This window comes from Pundamilia nyererei, unplaced genomic scaffold (genome assembly GCF_000239375.1).
Source record: "Pundamilia nyererei isolate P.nyererei 1_Seehausen unplaced genomic scaffold, PunNye1.0 scaffold00010, whole genome shotgun sequence".
Classification (NCBI taxonomy): Eukaryota; Metazoa; Chordata; class Actinopteri; order Cichliformes; family Cichlidae; genus Pundamilia; species Pundamilia nyererei.
In genome coordinates this window covers 4119861-4137006 of record NW_005187411.1, presented here as the reverse complement: position 1 = coordinate 4137006, position 17146 = coordinate 4119861, and the positions used below count along the sequence as shown (strand labels likewise).

The following is a 17146-nucleotide window of genomic DNA, read 5'->3' as shown; positions in this document are numbered from 1 at the left end:
GTTACTTTTAAACATATAACACTGTCAAAAGTGTTAATTTAACACTCAACAGTGTTGTATTTAACACTCAGAGTTGTGGACCCATATAGACACTCTCTAGTGTTAATTTAACACTGGAGATTTTGCAAAATCGTGACTCAAAGAAAGTTAAATCAGAGACCACCGGAGCAGGTCTTTTGTTGTTCTCAGCTGCTGTTCTTAGACGTTTGCATCTATTCGTGTTAGTCCCCGTGGAACCGAGAGCGGTTAAGAAAAGGCAGCAACATTTAGTTTGATGACATCACTTTAACAAATTGTGTATTTCAGCATCGGCCCTTTTTACGCACCTCAGAATTCTAAAAAGTCACGAAAACAGTTTTATGCACATTAGCCTTAAAAATGACCTTTGTCCACTAAACCGAAATGCCTAAGATAAATCTCTAATTAATTTCCCCCTTTTTGCTCACCCCTCAGTTACCTAGTAACAAAAATCCGGGGATTAAATGTAACCACCGTCGTCAGAATGGAGGGATGATAATGAAGTATGTTTTGAGTTTCCACTGGGTCACAGAGATCATTGATAAGGTTGGTAAGCTTCACTTAATCCAGGAAATTGCTAGGAAAATGTGTGGGCTATATAATGGGATGGATTAGACTAGAAGTTCTCACTGCAAGTAAGTTCTGTACAGAGGCACAGTGAAGGGGACACTTTCTCTCAACATGGTAATACTCTGTCTCTATACTTATGCTTTAACTTTATAGTTCTTTATTTGCATTTACCACTTTCTCTGTATTTGTTTCTATATTTTTAGATAATTGCTACAACCGCCATGGGCTCACTGAAGTCCCCTGGACTGTCCCTTCTGCTGCTGTCTTTTCTTCTTTACATAGCTGATTCCTATCCCAACATTGACTTATCAAACAGTAAGAATTGTTTATGATGTAAATACTATTTTAAGTTCATCCAGTGTTTTATAATTGGATTTGAAATTAAATGTAAATGATCTGAGTCTTATGAAAGTCACAATGTTCTGTTCTAAATTTCTTATCACAGAGATTGTGTTTTTAATCTCAGTGTTCAAATGCTGGCACAATATTGCAAACTGTGCAGTTTGGGTTTTTTTTAGCAATGGTTCCCTTTTCTAAACCACCCTCTCTAGTGGGCTGTGAAGAATGCACGTTGAGAAAGAACAATCTTTTCTCAAGGGAACGTCCGGTTTACCAGTGCATGGGCTGCTGCTTCTCCAGAGCGTACCCGACACCTCTCAGAGCCATGAAGACAATGAATATCCCAAAAAACATCACCTCAGAGGCGACGTGCTGCGTCGCAAGGCACAGCCACGAGGTAGAGGCACAAACACATGACAATGTCAGGCAGCTATTTAACTTTTCTATGAATTTGTGACTTTTTAGCTAATTTATGTTGGTGTCAGTAAGATTTTAGCAAAACAAATCTTGGAGTTGGATGCTATCGAATAGTTAGGATGTGTATTACATGTAAGCACTTTTTCTGAGTGATGAATGATTGTGTTATTCATTTCTTTTTATTTTAGGGGATCTTATATAACTTTTAAAGGGTTATTATTATTATTATTATTATTGGAAAAAATGCACATAAGCTTCTTATATGGTTTTTATTTCAGTTTAAAACACTACTACAGACTATAGAGCAAAATACCATGACAGAACGGTTTAGTGTTATGCCATTTTTGTGTTAATGTTCACCCTTTTCCCCCCTCCTTAATCATCTGTTCCTTTTGCAGATCCTGATAGCTGGCATTTCGGTGAGAAACCACACAGACTGCCATTGCAGCACCTGTTACTTTCATAAGATATGACAGATGGGGACTGGGGACCACTCTGCATCCTTCGGCTTGGCAAACATGTTGTGTTTCTTTTAATACACACACGCTTTACTCTGTTTTAAAATGCATGTGTTTGTGTTTCCAGAATATATTTCACAGTAATTCTGTGGCTGTGATGTTTCTTTAACCTACTTTTTTTTTTTTTTTTGCCTTATTTGTATTTGAAAAATTGTGGATTTGAAAAACGATTAAAATGTGCAACAAGAGCTTGGATTAAGGAATGAGTCTTATTTTTAAATCCATGCAGAATGATTTGTTACAAGGAGGTTTTCATGAGTGTTTCTTTGGAGAAAGGTGCATTCTTACACAAACTGCACCTCACTAAAAAGTGAGAACTGACTTTCTGGCTGAGACACTCTAATGTCAGTAAGGCGACAGAATAGAACATTTTCAGGAACTAACAGCCAAAATGTGCTTTAATGGCAAATAAATTATAGAAATATAGCTGAATTTTAAGTCAGCGTAGGAAAGATAGAAGTCATTAGAGTGATGATTTAACCACTTCAGTTTGATGACACTTGGATGAGCTCAGACACCTAATAAAGATGTCATTTTTAATACTAAACGTTCATTTAAAGAGAGCTATTAGGATGGGTGGTGATGTACCGTAACTTCATCTTTAACGTTTGTTGAGAGAAATGAAAAACCTTTAATGTGAAGGGTTTTCTAACATATCAACCTATCTGATATATTTTTTCAAATGTTTTATGGCATTATGATAAAACACAAACATAATGAAAACACTTCATTCTTTGCTTAGGTTAACATGTTACAGTTACATCAGTGGTTTTTGTATTTTTCTTTTCTGGCTTGCCCCTCATTCAAAGCCCCTCATCCCACACCCAACACCTTTTCACCAATAAAAAAAGAATTCATGCTGAATTTCCCAGAGATAAAGGTGTGTATCATCTGCTCAGTAGCATCAGAAATCTCTTTCTTCTTTATTTATTATAAAAGAAAAAAACATACGCATCCACTTTAGCTTCTCTTCATCTTGCTCTCCTAGTTGGCTGAACTGGCTCCAGCTTGATAACCACTGAGTAACATGTTTCCTGCTGGTCCAGGTAACAAACTAGAGCACCGAGTCTGTTCGTTAATCTTAGAAAGGTTTATTCTGATGTGCTGCTCTGAGCACGGGTGCAGGTAGAAGAGTTCAATTTGAATTCAAATGCTCATTTGGTGTAACATGAATTGTAGATTTATGAAATATACCCTGGTATCCTTTTTTCCCTCGGGCTGCACAGATGTACCTCGAGTATTAATCTGATTTACCTCTAACATCTGGCCTGCTGGAGTGACTCTGAGCATGACACTGAATCAGGCCTTTTTCTGCAGCAGACCCAGGGGCACATTCTCAGGATTCATACCTGGAAGATACATAAGGTTTGCGTGGGGACACTGGGAGTAGACTAAAATCATTTTGCACACAGATTTGTGTTATTTTAGGAGATGGCTGGTTCACGCCTCGATGTCACAGCCTGCCTGCGGTATCTTTTTATGTCTTGTACCCTACTATGCAGTGTTGATGGTAACCCACATCAATCACTCTGAGGTTACCGCGTCAGCATATATGTGACCCACAGCTCGTGTGCACAGTGTGATTTTATGCGTAAGGTTGTGGATGCTTTGTTGACATCGGGGTTATGTTGAGCTTATAACAGTACACGCTCCCCTCCCCCTGCGTGCGCGTGCGTGTGCAAGTCTGTCAGCGTAACATCTGTGCGTACGCGGTCGTGATTGTTGTGAAGATGGCGGAGGGGGAGACAGAGAAGGAATATGATACACGGAAAGCTATCGAGGAGCTCAGAGAGCGGTTCCAAGCGTTGACCACAGCTTTGAAAGAAAGTTCTCAGCCCCCGTTGGAAGCCTCCTTGCATTTCTGCCAGGAGTTTTGCCAGGTTAGCTCGTTATCCTGCTGCTCATCCCGGGCTGCCTGCAGCCCCTCTGGTTTCCTGGCCGAGGATGCGCGTCTACGTTTGCTATAACAATGTAGCTAAGGGGTTAGCAGCCTAGCTAGCTCCCTGGCATTTCAAGATGGGGAAAAAACCTCCTCAGTGTTTTCCCCCAGGTTTACCAGTGATGTTCGTATGCGGCATGCACTTATTTGCAAAGTCTGACCATCCACGCGGCGAGAAGCCACGCCATCGCGTGCCCGCGCTGCATTAATTACACGTATTTTCCAGGCCAGATAGCTAATAGCAAATGAATGTTGCTAGCTGGTATGCAGGGTCCCCCTGTCTGTGCAGTGGTCATGCTGTGCAAAAACGGATAGCTGTGTTAGCGAGATTTTCCTGAGCGGTTGCATTCATGTGCACCGCTATTTATACTTGTTAAAGGTAATTAAAAAAACACAGTGTAAGCGCTGCAAGACTGCACCCGTGCTTGTGGGGATTTTAGCTTGGTGTGTATTTAGGTTACTTTTTGTGAAGCTGTTTTTTTTTTTTTTTTGTACGGAAAGGGCAGTGATTTTTCCCCCAGTGTGCTAGCCCGGGCCTTTTGCACTAATTAATCCAGCTAACCACATCAGCGCATATGTTTATTACAACGCTTTTATCTATGCCAGCACGAGATGTTCAACTGATGTCATTGTAAAAGCAACCGATTAGCCTGCAGCTGGCTGAGCAGTGATTTGAAGGAGAAAGTGTTCTAGTGGTCACCGACTCCAGTATCCGTCTCATTAATTAGCCATGACCACATAGATGCACATTATGCGATTTCTCCATTTTCCTGCGACACAACGTAGATTATTTTCATGGCACCAAATTGGTGTGAGATTTTAAATTTGACCCAGTGCATCTCTAACCGGCTCTGAAGAATTCATTCAACTTAAAAGTTATGTGAGAGGGAAAAAAAGGGAGAGTCTGGGACTGAATGCACTTTTAGTCGGGGCAGGAATGTATTTAAAAGCGTGTAGCTGCAGGGATAATACACTCACTGAGCATGATAAGCGTTTTTATGCGAGCAGTGTGTTAAAGAAATAAAGTTTTATGGATTAAATTTAGGTTTTAGATTTGCTGAGTTGTATAAAAAAGAATTAAAAAAATACTTTTTTTTTGCACACACTAGATTATTTTTAATGGCTTAGGATACTACTCCTTAACTTAAATGTGTAATAAGTATGTCATGGTATTAAACATAACATTTAATATTGATTGTCCTGATGGCATGGCTTTTTGGCTTATTAAAGGTAGCTGTCTCTTAAATGTAAGCGATAATCAGAAATCTGTAGCTTAATTTACACTGATAGCAGCAAGTTTTACATCATTGAAAGCGGTTCCCGTAAAGAGGAATGAGCAAATTTTGTCTCAACGTTCTTACTGGGTTCCCAACATATTTCTTTACCAGTAAAGCCACATTTCTCTGGCTTTTTCATCTTTATTAGATAGTCTTTCAGTGAAGAGGAGTCACAAAAGCAGGAAGTTAAAAATTGATACTGTGGTTATTATATCCATCACCCCGAGAGTTTCAGATTGACATAAAAATGTAGAAAAGCAGAAAATCTTTAAAGTCGAGAAGCCTAAAACATAATATTCCGCACAACTTTTTGACTATTTGTGCACAGAAGCTAAAATGTAACACTTGTAAGTTGTCATTCAGTGTCCTATTTTAACTGGAGTCTTTGTTTTCTTTTCTAAGGTCTTGGTGGAACATGCCAGTCGTTGGAAAACGGATGAAGATCCACTGCCCTTGCTGGAGGTTTACACCGTGGCCATCCTCTGCTTTGCTAAGGCTGCCTCCTGTCTCTCCTCCGAATGTGAAAATGTGCCACTCCTACTTGAAAAGTTGTCACTGTGAGTAGAAAATGAATTCAGTGTCAGTGCAAATGTGTGATAGATATTAATAACATAAACACAAGAGTGCATTAAGTCCAAAGATTAAAGTGGTGATGAGTAGTTCTAGTTCTACTGGTTTGTTTTAAGAGAGAATTTAATCCCTTTGGGCATTTGGAAAGAGGAATAATATGTGACAGTAAAAATAAACAAAACACACCCAAATCTCAGAGGAAACTTACATGAAAAGTTTTCAAATACTCTATAAACAGTCTACAGGAGCCACTTAGCTATTTGCAGGGTGTGCTCTTATGAAAACAAAGTCCTTGAGGCTGTAATGCAGAGTGGAAGTGGAGGGGATCTCTCAGGGAGCCACAGATTTGGGATGATTTACAGAGGAGGATGCAACGTGTACGCAAAATGAAGTCAGAGACAATAGTTATCAACACCAAGAATGTACATTAGTTCTTAGTCATAAGATGTATTTGAATAATCCAGAACACATCATTATGCCTCTGGAGTGAACAGACGTACCGATGTGTCGAAATCACGCTACCGATTTACGATGATCAAGCAGCAAGACAAAGCCTCCCTTTCAACTTGTGTCTAAAGTTTGGATTTCAAACTATACACCAGTTTTTAATCCTAACAGTACAGCTTTACAGGATTTTATTGACAGTCTGATTTTTATGGTCCCACACCATAAAAATAGATTGAAGCCAGCAAAATAACCATGCCTATGTCGTCTATGTTGTGAACACATCTTACTATGAGTAGGACAGAAGCTTTTTAGATATTCTATGATGTGGTAATGATACCATTAAAGTACGTAAAATAATAAATATAAAAGAAAAGATATTCTGAATCACATTTAGTGTTATATTTTCATCATCTCAATAGCTATTTGGGATATAGGCCTGCAATGGCTGTTGCAGGCAAGCAGCAAAGGGTTGAGGTTAGGACATATCGTGACTTAGACCTCGATTTTGCTCACAGCTAAACTCAACTGCACTGATGAATTTGCACAGGGATCAGGACATTCAGCAGTATACTATAAAGGCCTATTACCACCTTTATTGTAATTGTAAATGCTTTTTGACCACAAAGTGGGCGGCCACTAACTCACTTGACAGTGACCCGATTAGTCATGTTTCTCAAGTAATGATCAGTGCCTAATTATTGGTAATAGGCAGTTGTGGGATATGCATTTTACCTGTGTGGAAAGGTGCAGAAAAAGTATTCCATTCACAGGATGGTTGGATATACTGATGTTTTATCATGCATTCACTGAATCTGTCTTGGTCCTACCTTATTTTAGGTGAATTAGTATATAATTCACCCTAAAGTGATCTCCAACTATTCTCACAATAAGAGATAATACATTTTGGTTTCTCTAAACAACAATGATTTCACAATTACCCTTCCAACAAACCCAAAAGTGACTAGACACCAGTGTTTACAAGTGGCATCTCAAATAAGATGGGATAATACTGTATGACAGCAGGAAACATCTAGATAACTGAAATGTTAGCAAATAAAAACAAACACTGGTATCAGAATGGAAATATATCAAAATTGGACCATATATTATGCCCATAAAGGACATTACAAAAATGCAATTCACTACTGTCTCTAATAATGAAAGAAATAGTTTGAGTTGATGATATGGAGCTAAACAAAAAAATGAACTGCAGCAAATGTTTTAAAACTCAATATATACACCCGTGAGTCAAATGAGTTTATATAAATTGTACCGCAATTTAACTCTTTAAGACCTACCATAGAACCAAGTCCGCCAGAGCTTATCTTTACACGTTTACATGTTGTAGTGCCATTTTTGGGAGCATTTCAAGTTGCTATACATCAATACAACCGTTATAGCCCAAATTGTAATAATATGTATGCATTAAGTGCATAGTAACTACATAAATTTCAAAAAAGTGCAATAAACTACAACAAAAATGTTTTGTTTGTTTTTTTTTTACATATATTTCTAGTTAGAGAAATTTCACAGGTTTATCCCTCAAAACTGTAAATACAAAAAAGTTCCAGAAAATAGTTTCCAACAACAGGAAATTTATTTTGAGTGTCTTCATAGTTTTATTTTTGAGATACACCAATTTCTATATACTGCAGCAAAAATAAATATTATAATCCAAATTTGCAAAAACAAACCAGCATGTGCATCAAAAAAAACTATTTCCAGCAGTGCAATTTGAGTTCTAAGCATCTCAGAAACGATTCAGAAAAGCATAAAGTCAAACATAACTTTTAAAAACACCAGTATAGGCTTATACGGCCCCGAAGGTAAAAAAAACCCCAAAAAACCTCTACATTTTCCATGAAAATGACGTCACTTACAGTTTCGGGCAAGTAATGGTGGACATGCGATAGTTCGTGCTGAGAGTCTATTCCAATGTAGGAAGTGTTTTGAACAGGTAATCGGATCGGCAAAGCGTGTTTCTGGAATATTATGTTTTTGATGCTGCAAGTGCTTTTTATGCAATTTTTGCAAAGCTATATGTGGAAGGAAACCATGACCTAGGGCAAGCTGGTGGCATAAGATGTAAGTACAACGCCTCCGGTTTGATATGCAAAAAAAATTATTGGGCTAGCTTACGTGGTTCCAGTTCTACAGGGATTTAAAAATAGTTACGCAAAACGGAGCGTGCCTGCTCCGACCAGTTTTAAAAGGTTAAGAGAGAGGAGAAATCAGCCAGATTAATTTGCATTCTGTCGCTGATTTTGTATCACGCATGATGCAGTAGGGAAGTAAAATAACAAAAATAGCACCACGCGTGCACACACAAATATATATATTCTAGATGTTAAGCAGAGCAATGCACTCTCTCTACCCATCTTATATGCTCTTTCCAGAGCTACTTCTCATCTGGTCACCGTCTTTGCACTCCAAGGTTTAAATACAACTACCACAGGAACTCCTTTGTTCCTTTAGTTGCAACATTTTGTTAATATGAACAACATGAGTGTATGAATGGTATTAATATGTTTCTTTGGACAAGCAGCTGCGCAGTAAAATTAAAAATGTTCCTCAGCTTTATATTTGCAAAATGCCAAACTGACTTTACAGTCACACCCTGCAAAAAGCTATTCTTGTATGGTTATCCCCATTTTACGGATTGTGTGCACATCCTTGACCTACATCTGGCTTTAACAAATTGCTGTGTTGGATTCACAGGAGCTGTGCAGAGCTGCTGCTCTTATTGCCCCAGCATGTCCCTGGTGCCTTATGGGAGGAGTTCCAGTCCTCCATGAAGGTCAGTATCTGCAGAGCTACTTGTAGATACTTTTCTTATCATTTTTTCTTATCGTTTCAGTGATAAGCAATGAGAAGTTACTTAGTTATTAGAAAACATTTGGTTTAGCTTACTTAAAGGATATGTAAAATGATATGTGGTAAAATACTGCACTGAGGATTTATTATGTGTAAAGAATACATATATCACTTCAATAATTGACTATCGTAATATCGCCATAGCAAATATTTCAGGCGTGAGTGAAATGAAAAATGAAATTTTAAAGCACGACTGACTGAAGTTTTAGCAATGTAATCATTACATAGTTGTGCGTCTTCTGTTACAGTTGGCACACGGCCTTTTGCAAGAAAGTGGGAGCACACAGCTCTGCCTGCTCTCAGTACTGGCACAGCAGGACGGCGTCTGGGCCAACACCACATTAAGCAGCATCCTGTCCAATCAAATTCCTCAAACTGAGCAAGGTTAGTCTTCTTTTTTTTATACGTCTAGGCTTGCCAACGCACCGCACTGACTTTTACAGCTGTAATTCTAGGAAATAACTCTCGCTGTGTATAATAGTAAACTTTCTGACTGAATTCTCTCTCATGACCAGTTTCTCAACTTTCTTCTTTCTCCTCCTCAGTCCATGAATTTCTTGAGCTCGAAGGTCCCACGCTTCTCAACATGCGGATAAAACATCTTATCAAAGTGGACAGTATTAATAAAGCAGCTGTCCTTGCAAAGATGTGCTCAGAGTATCCGGGATATGAAGGAAAAGGGAACTTCAAACAGACCTATTTGCTTTGCATTTGTATGACAAAAAGTCAGGAACAGCTAATGGAAGAGGTATGAAAACATTATTTTAAACATTATTTTAAAATAAACTATTTTACTTGATTAAAAATAATATTTCAGCAGGGTTTGTGGCCACTTAAATGTTTTAGAGCCCTCGTAATATGGTATTGTTATTAAAACCACATTTGTTGTTAGATGCTTTTTTGAAACGGACAAACGGACTGTGCTTTTCTTAAACTGTACTGAAGTTGAATCAATCAAATTGACCCTTTGTTTGTTTAGAAGTTTCCTGATATCTGAAATTGACTGATACTGCAACTGGATTTCATTTGAACTGATTTTTTATTTGATCTGTTTTCTCTAATAGATTGCATCAATAGACTGTAAGGATGCCCTTGAAATGATCTGCAACCTGGAGTCTGAGGGAGATGAGAAAGGAGCTCTCTGCATGTGTACTTCCTTTCTCAAAAGACAGCTTCTCCAAGGAGATGTTTACTGTGCCTGGTAAGAGTTGCTATATGTTTCAGACATTTGCAAAGAACAAAAGAGTTGCACAGTCATGGAACAGCAGTAGGCTAAACATGCATGCTTTATATCGTAAGTGCAATTCTTTTTATCGTTAATCATTATTATAGATGCAGCTTATAGATTGGCCAAATGTGAATAAATGAAGGATGCTACAAAGTATAAATTCAACATATTGGTTCCATCAGTGCAGACACAGCCTAATTTGTGTAAAAGTTTACGCACTCTTTCAGTTCAAAACCTTGAACAGTTCCGTTTGTGAACTTTTTCAGGGAACTGACTTTGTTCTGGAGTAAACTGCTCATGCGATTAGAGTCGTCTGCTGATTCCTTTCTGAGCCGCAGCAAAGAGATGGCTCTTCTCTGCAGAAGTGTCTGTCACATTCTGTTTCTCATCAAAGTAATCCAAAACGAGGTAAGGAAAATAGTCTTATGCGTTTACCGTTAATGCAAGAACAGACATAGCCATATAAGGCTTTAAAATAAAATCGTTGGCCTTTATGTTTTTCTATTTTCATAGGTTGGGGAGGTGGGGCTTCCAGTGTGCGTAGAAATGTGCATTCAAGCTCTGAAAATGACCTCCAGTGACCATAAAGATAGCAAGTCTACCATCTGCAAGACTATTTCCTGCCTCTTGCCAACTGATCTAGAAGTTAAGCGTGCATGCCAGCTCACAGAGTTCCTACTCCAGCCTACGGTTGACTCATATTATGCTGTGGAATCACTGTACAATGAACCTGACCAAAAACCTGAGGAGGACGGGAGTCTACCAGTGCCCAATTCTTTACGCTGCGAGTTACTGCTGGCCTTGAAGACACAGTGGCCTTTTGATCCGGAGTTCTGGGACTGGAAAACATTGAAACGCAACTGCTTGGCACTGATGGGCGAGGAGGCAGCTATTGTCTCTTCTATTGACACACTCAATGACACAGATGAACAAGAGGTGGAAAGTGCACTTGGCAAACTCCCTGAATACAAAGACCTGGAGGATTTCCTGCTAACCACTACAAATGAACTCAATGAAATCACAGATGAAAGAGAAAAAAATAGAGAGGCTAAAAAACTGCGGGAGCAGGGTTTTGTGTCTGCCCGATTCAGAAATTGGCGAGCTTACATGCAGTATTGTGTTTTGTGTGACAAGGAGTTCTTAGGTCACAGAATTGTTCGTCACGCTCAGAAGCATTTCAAAGACGGAATGTATCTTTGTCCAATATGCGCTGACAGTTTTGAAACTAGGGAGATTTTAGAACCACACGTAGCAACACATGTAAAGCAGTCTTGCAAAGAGAGATTAGCTGCAATGAAAGCTGCAAGAAAAGTAACCAAACCACCTCAGTCCCCTAAAAGTCCATCAAAAATTTCAAAAGTTGCTGCCAAGACAAACACTAGTCCTGTTAAAATTGAATCTCAAATTGGACAACAGCTGGGACCCCCTGTTAAGATAGAACAAACTACATCTGACACACAGATAAGCCAAGACTGTTTCTGCCCTGTGAAAAACTGCACTAAAGCTTTCAAGTTTTTCCGTAACCTCATGGCTCATGTCAGATCTCACAAGAATGACGAAGAGGCCATGAGGTTTTTAGAAATACAAAAGCAGAAAGTGGTTTGCCAGTACTGCAGGAGGCAGTTTGTTAATGTCAGACACCTCAATGATCACCTGCAGATGCACTGTGGCACCCGACCATATATATGCATACAGCTGAATTGCAAGGCCAGCTTTAATTCGAATTCGGAGCTCCTCATGCATAGAAAAATACACCCAGAATTTAAGGCCCAGTGCATGTTTCCTAACTGTGGCGAAGTTTTCAGCGAGGCCTACCTGCTGTATGATCATGAGGCTCAGCATTACCTTACCTACACCTGCCAAACGGACAACTGTGGAAAAATCTTCTACTCACAGTCTCAGTTCTTGTCCCACCAAGAGAATCACAACAATGATGCAGCGAACAGTTTTAACATCGCAAATCAGCTCCCCCCATCCGATGCAAAAGTGCAGCCACCACCACCACAAGAGAGCACCCCAACCCAACAAGACACATGTTCTGCTGCTGTATGCTTTGAAGGGATTAATACAGATATACATATGAAGGAAGCATCAGATGCCAGTGCATCACCATGCACATCGCCAGCCCCCGGTCCCCTGAAAGTGAAACACTCAGTCGAAAATATGCTGAATCCAATTGAACATCCTGAGATAAAAGAACCAGAGAAATGCTACACTCCACTGACCAATCCCACTCCAGCACCAGTTGATGCCACTCAACCACCACAAGCTCCACATGCCCACCAAAATGTGGCTGTGCAAGGTACTGTTCCTCCAGTGTATCCTGTCCCAAGTAATACAGATCCTTTGCCAGGTCAACAGGAAGTAACTGTCAGTGGGACTAATAATGTACCAGGCAATGAGTTTCAGAAAGCAACTCCACAAATAATTTCTCCTGCTCAAATCAAGACAGAAATTCCTTCTTCGCTTCAAGGATATCCTACTAGCACACCTGCAGCTACTGCTGGAAGTGAAGAGAACCTGCATTGCTGCCCATTTAATGATTGCACAAGGGCATACAGTACAAACAAAAGTTTGTCTAGGCATGTGAAGAAGCAACACCCTGAGATATTCGAAGATTGGAAATTGGCGAAAAAATATAACAAAGTGGCCAAAATTACTGCAAAAAAGACACCCAGTGGACCAGCGTCACAAAGTCAACCTCAGAACCCAGGTGCCAAGCCTCCAAACCAGCCAGGAATACTATGCAACAAACCTGGGATGCAGCAGATGGATTACCTAATGGGATGCTCAAGCTCTCCCGCCCAGTGTTACCCTGGATCGATGGAGCCTGTGCCTATCACTCCAATGATAAACCCCACGGTGTACTCATCCTGGGGAAGCCCAAACAATTCCAGCGGAATGATGCAGTCAGACATGTCTCAGTCTTGGTCTTCACCTCCTATGAATAACTGCTATCCAGATGCCTTTAACATGAACGAGTACCCACCCCGCAACTATCCTCACTGGCAGGCAGACCCCTATCAAGCCACATCGTCTCTCCCATCTGATAGAGATCACTCAGTAGCAGCTATGCACGCTCCCACTATGTCAAACGCTCCTTCAGATTCAAGTTTAATGTCTCAGTATGTGTCCAGTTCTCTGATGCTTGACAATGGAGGCCAAATGCATAACGGAGGACATCAGTATGGACTCATGCATCCTGAGGGTGCAGGAGACAATGTAGATGTGAGAAAAAGCAGTGCAAGTATGACAGGACAGCTGGATAATGGAAACAGTATCTCAACTATTGACAGCCTCCCTGACGGAAGCTACCACACACCATATGCTCAGAGTGAAAACTCTTGTCTCACTCAATGCTCATCAGTTGATATTCCAATGAAATGTTTAACCCCAGAGGCTCCAGCGCCAATAAAATCTACAAGTGAAATAACTGAACCGGAGAGTATGGCACCTCACGGTTATGATCAGATAGACAACTCTGTGGATGGCATGCTCAGCCCACACAACATGATTCACACTAATTTCCCTTACGATGAGGACTGTGCCAATGCCGACTGTGAGACAAACCCCTCAGATGAAAAGGCAAGTGACCCAGATGTGCAGAAAGGAAAACGCAGCAGGCTGAGCAAGCGTACCAAATGGCCCGCAATCATCAAGGATGGCAAGGTCATCTGCAGGAGATGTTTTAGAGAGTTTACAAGCACCAAATCTCTTGGTGGTCACCTGTCTAAACGCTCACAGTGCAGACCTTTAGATGAAATCGACCTGACAGCTGATCTCCCAACATCATTTCTTGATTTCCTCAATGATCCTCATGTCCCTGACACTAATGGAGCAATATATAACATGCCAAATGGTGACTTCTCACAGGAATCTTGTAGCTTGACCACTTTGACCTCGTCCGTGGTGTTGAAACAGGAGCCCCAGAATACAAATATCATGGACTATCCAAACTCCTTCTCAGTTTCCACTGAAATCCAGCAAGAGAAGGCAGTAGATTTGGCTAATCCAGCTCTTGATGTACCTTATCAGGAGGATCACCTGATGGAAATGTCACATGCCTTTCAAAGGTTGGATTTGATCGAGGCTGCTCAACAGAAGATGCGGAGTGCAATGTCCACAGAGCAAAGTGTTAGTCATTGTGATCCAGCCCCTGTTATTGAAAAGAACAAAACACTGAGTAAAAGTGACGACAAGCCCACTGAAAAGCTACCTAAACCTTTCAAATGTGACCAGGAGGATTGTGAGTACTCGTTCATGACAAAGGAAGCATTATTCAAACACTTGAGTAAAATGCACGATTATACTAATGAGATGATAGATGAACTAAAAAGAACGCCATCCAAACTGTCACCATATCCTTGTCAGATCTGTCCAAAAACATTTACAAGAACGACAGGGTTGAGAATTCACTATGAAAAAGTCCATCGCTTGTCAAAGGCAGAAATGCAGAAGCTTAGAATTAGTGCTAGAAATAGACGTGCATTTAGACTTAACAAAGCTGATGCAGTTATTAAACGTCCAAACACCGATTTCAGTAGCGGCCAGATAGCAAAGTCTGCACCTGTAACTCCTGCTATAAAACAGGAACCACTTGATGTTGCAATTGCACCTCAACAAGACGCTGACAACAATCTAGACGTTCCTCAGGTCACTCCAGAAGACGTGTCAAAGCAAAGCGTGACCTCTGAGGTATTGACTGTTACACGACTACCATCACCTCAAAACTACTTGACTGACAGGCCATTTGAGGAAGTGGCACAACCTGCTCCTGAAAAAGCTCCAGAGGAACCTAAAGTGGCTGTTATTAACAACAGTCCAGAAATGACACTGAAATCCAGTTTGAAAGAGAAGCTCAGTCCCGTTGGCAAAGCAAAAATGCCACAAGGAAAATTAGCCGTGAGCCCGAGCAAAGTGAAACAGCTAAAGTCTCCGCCTTCATCTCCTTCATCGTCTCCAGAAAAACCCAGCAGCTCCAAAAGCACACCAACAAAGGAGGAGAAAAAGGAGAAACTTCAGAAGAGGTTAAGCCTCAAAATGTTTGACGCAGACAATGCCTACAGTCCGTACAGACCTTATCGCTGTGTTCATGAGGGATGCACTGCAGCATTCACCATCCAGCACAATTTGATACTCCATTACAAGGCCATGCATCAGGCATCCCTGCCCCCTAACAAAACTGAAGGTGAAACTGAAGCTGAAAAGACTGGTGTTAACACCGGACAGGAGAGCGATCAGACCATAGAAAAAGATAATGAAGTCAGGTGTCAAGTGAAAAATTGCTCAAGGGTGTTCATGGGAATCACACGGCTGGTGCAACATTACCTCTTACTACACAAGTTCACCCGTGACAAAGCCACCGCCATGATGGCCAGTATGAGCATAGGAACTTTTAACTGTGACCGGCCAGAGTGTGCTCTCCCCTTCAGCTCTGTGGAAAAGTACATTGAGCACATTAAGAATTACCACAAGGAAATTGCCATTTCTGAGAGCGGCTCGGTTGATCCAACTTTCCGGTGCGAGTACGATGGATGTGACCGAGTGTACACTACAAAGTCAAACCTGCTCCGTCACCTCATCAAAAAGCACGCCTATGTTTATGACCCCAAAATAAGTGATGGAAGAAGGACTAAATCGGTAGGGCTCTTCCCAGGGGTTAGCAATGGGAAAGAGAACGTAGAAAGTAAATTCAGAGTGAAAAAGAAAAACACTAAAAAGAAAGATGGAAAGTCCATTGAACACTGGACTAGTTTTGGAAAGCCTACACTAAAATCTCATGAAGAAGCATCTGCCATGTGCACCAAGAAGTCCTCGCTGCAGTACCCATGCATGATCATAGGTTGCGATGCAGTGGAGTCTGCTGAAAGAAATATATTTAAGCATTACACCACACATGGCCTCACAGAGAGATACATTGAAGATCAGAGGAGCCAGTTCATTTTCTGCAAAAAATACTCACGCGCCAGATGCAAAGATGCAAACAAAGCAGAGGGCACGTCAGCTTCATCTTCTGAGGACATGGAGCCAGAAGAAGTTGAAAAGCCCAGTGACCAGAAAATAGATGAATCGGTAGAAAAAATAGTCCAAGAGGACAGCAAGCTGTCCAACGACGATAGTGCAGAATCTCAAGCTTCCACTGGGACAGAAGGAGGAATTAAAAGAGGCCGTCCCAGAAAACCTGCACATCCCACACCAGCTTGTCCGGAGAGGATACAAACCCTTAGGAACCGCACAACTGTTAACAGTTCAAGAGAGAACTCAAATCCTGGTACCCCTGCAGCCCAAGAACAACGTGATGATGGGGTTATGTCAGCGTCTTTCAAGCCGTTAGGACTTGAGGACTCCTTTCTTAAGTTCTTGGAAACCTCAGAGTCGACCAACTCTTCCAAACGCAAATTAAATGATAAATCTAGTGCTGAACTGCCTTCCAAAAGACAACACACTAACAAACAGAAATCTGCAACCAAAAGTAAAGCAGCTGATGAATTGAAAGGTTGTGAGAGTCTTGTAGACTTCAGAAACCCCCTCAATCTCCAATCAGTGAGTAATGTTAAGATAGTCATGGATAAAACATTATCAGATGGCGCTGATCTTTTGCTAAAGCAGCTACAAGACATGCGGCCCATAGTCATAATAAAAAAATGGATTTATAGCGGATCATAACCCGATATTTTTTGTTTTCAGCTCAGTCTTACTCAGGATTTGAGAAGTTATGCTGCAGAATGGTTTGTTAATGCATCAAATTTCCAACTGTTAACAGTCATGGTCACACTTAATGAAAAAAAGGCCTATTTTGTACCTAATGAAATAACGTCTCGGATGATTTTAAGTATGTATGTTAGTTATAATAACCAGGTAATCTATAGGGCATAGATTTTAGAAACATGTTTGTATTTATGCTTAGTACTGAAGATGTTTTTTTTTTCTTTTGCTAAATGGAGACTTT

At 40.6% G+C, this 17146-nt stretch overlaps 2 protein-coding genes across 2 annotated transcripts; both read left to right on the top strand.

The window, feature by feature from the left end:
- The first annotated feature begins 665 nt into the window (after positions 1–665).
- cga (glycoprotein hormones, alpha polypeptide) lies at positions 666–1817 on the top strand. The gene is made up of 4 exons (XM_005723886.1): positions 666–702; positions 792–903; positions 1140–1324; positions 1743–1817. Exons 1-4 carry the CDS (start codon positions 700–702, stop codon positions 1815–1817), a joined length of 375 nt encoding a protein of 124 aa, XP_005723943.1. The 5' UTR covers positions 666–699.
- Positions 1818–3577: 1760 nt separating this feature from the next.
- On the top strand, positions 3578–17135 carry znf292a (zinc finger protein 292a). The gene is made up of 8 exons (XM_005723885.1): positions 3578–3742; positions 5481–5635; positions 8814–8892; positions 9218–9353; positions 9515–9717; positions 10034–10170; positions 10464–10605; positions 10711–17135. The coding sequence occupies exons 1-8, from the start codon at positions 3593–3595 to the stop codon at positions 16861–16863; spliced, it is 7155 nt and encodes a 2384-aa protein (XP_005723942.1). The 5' UTR covers positions 3578–3592; the 3' UTR covers positions 16864–17135.
- The last annotated feature ends 11 nt before the right edge of the window (positions 17136–17146 follow it).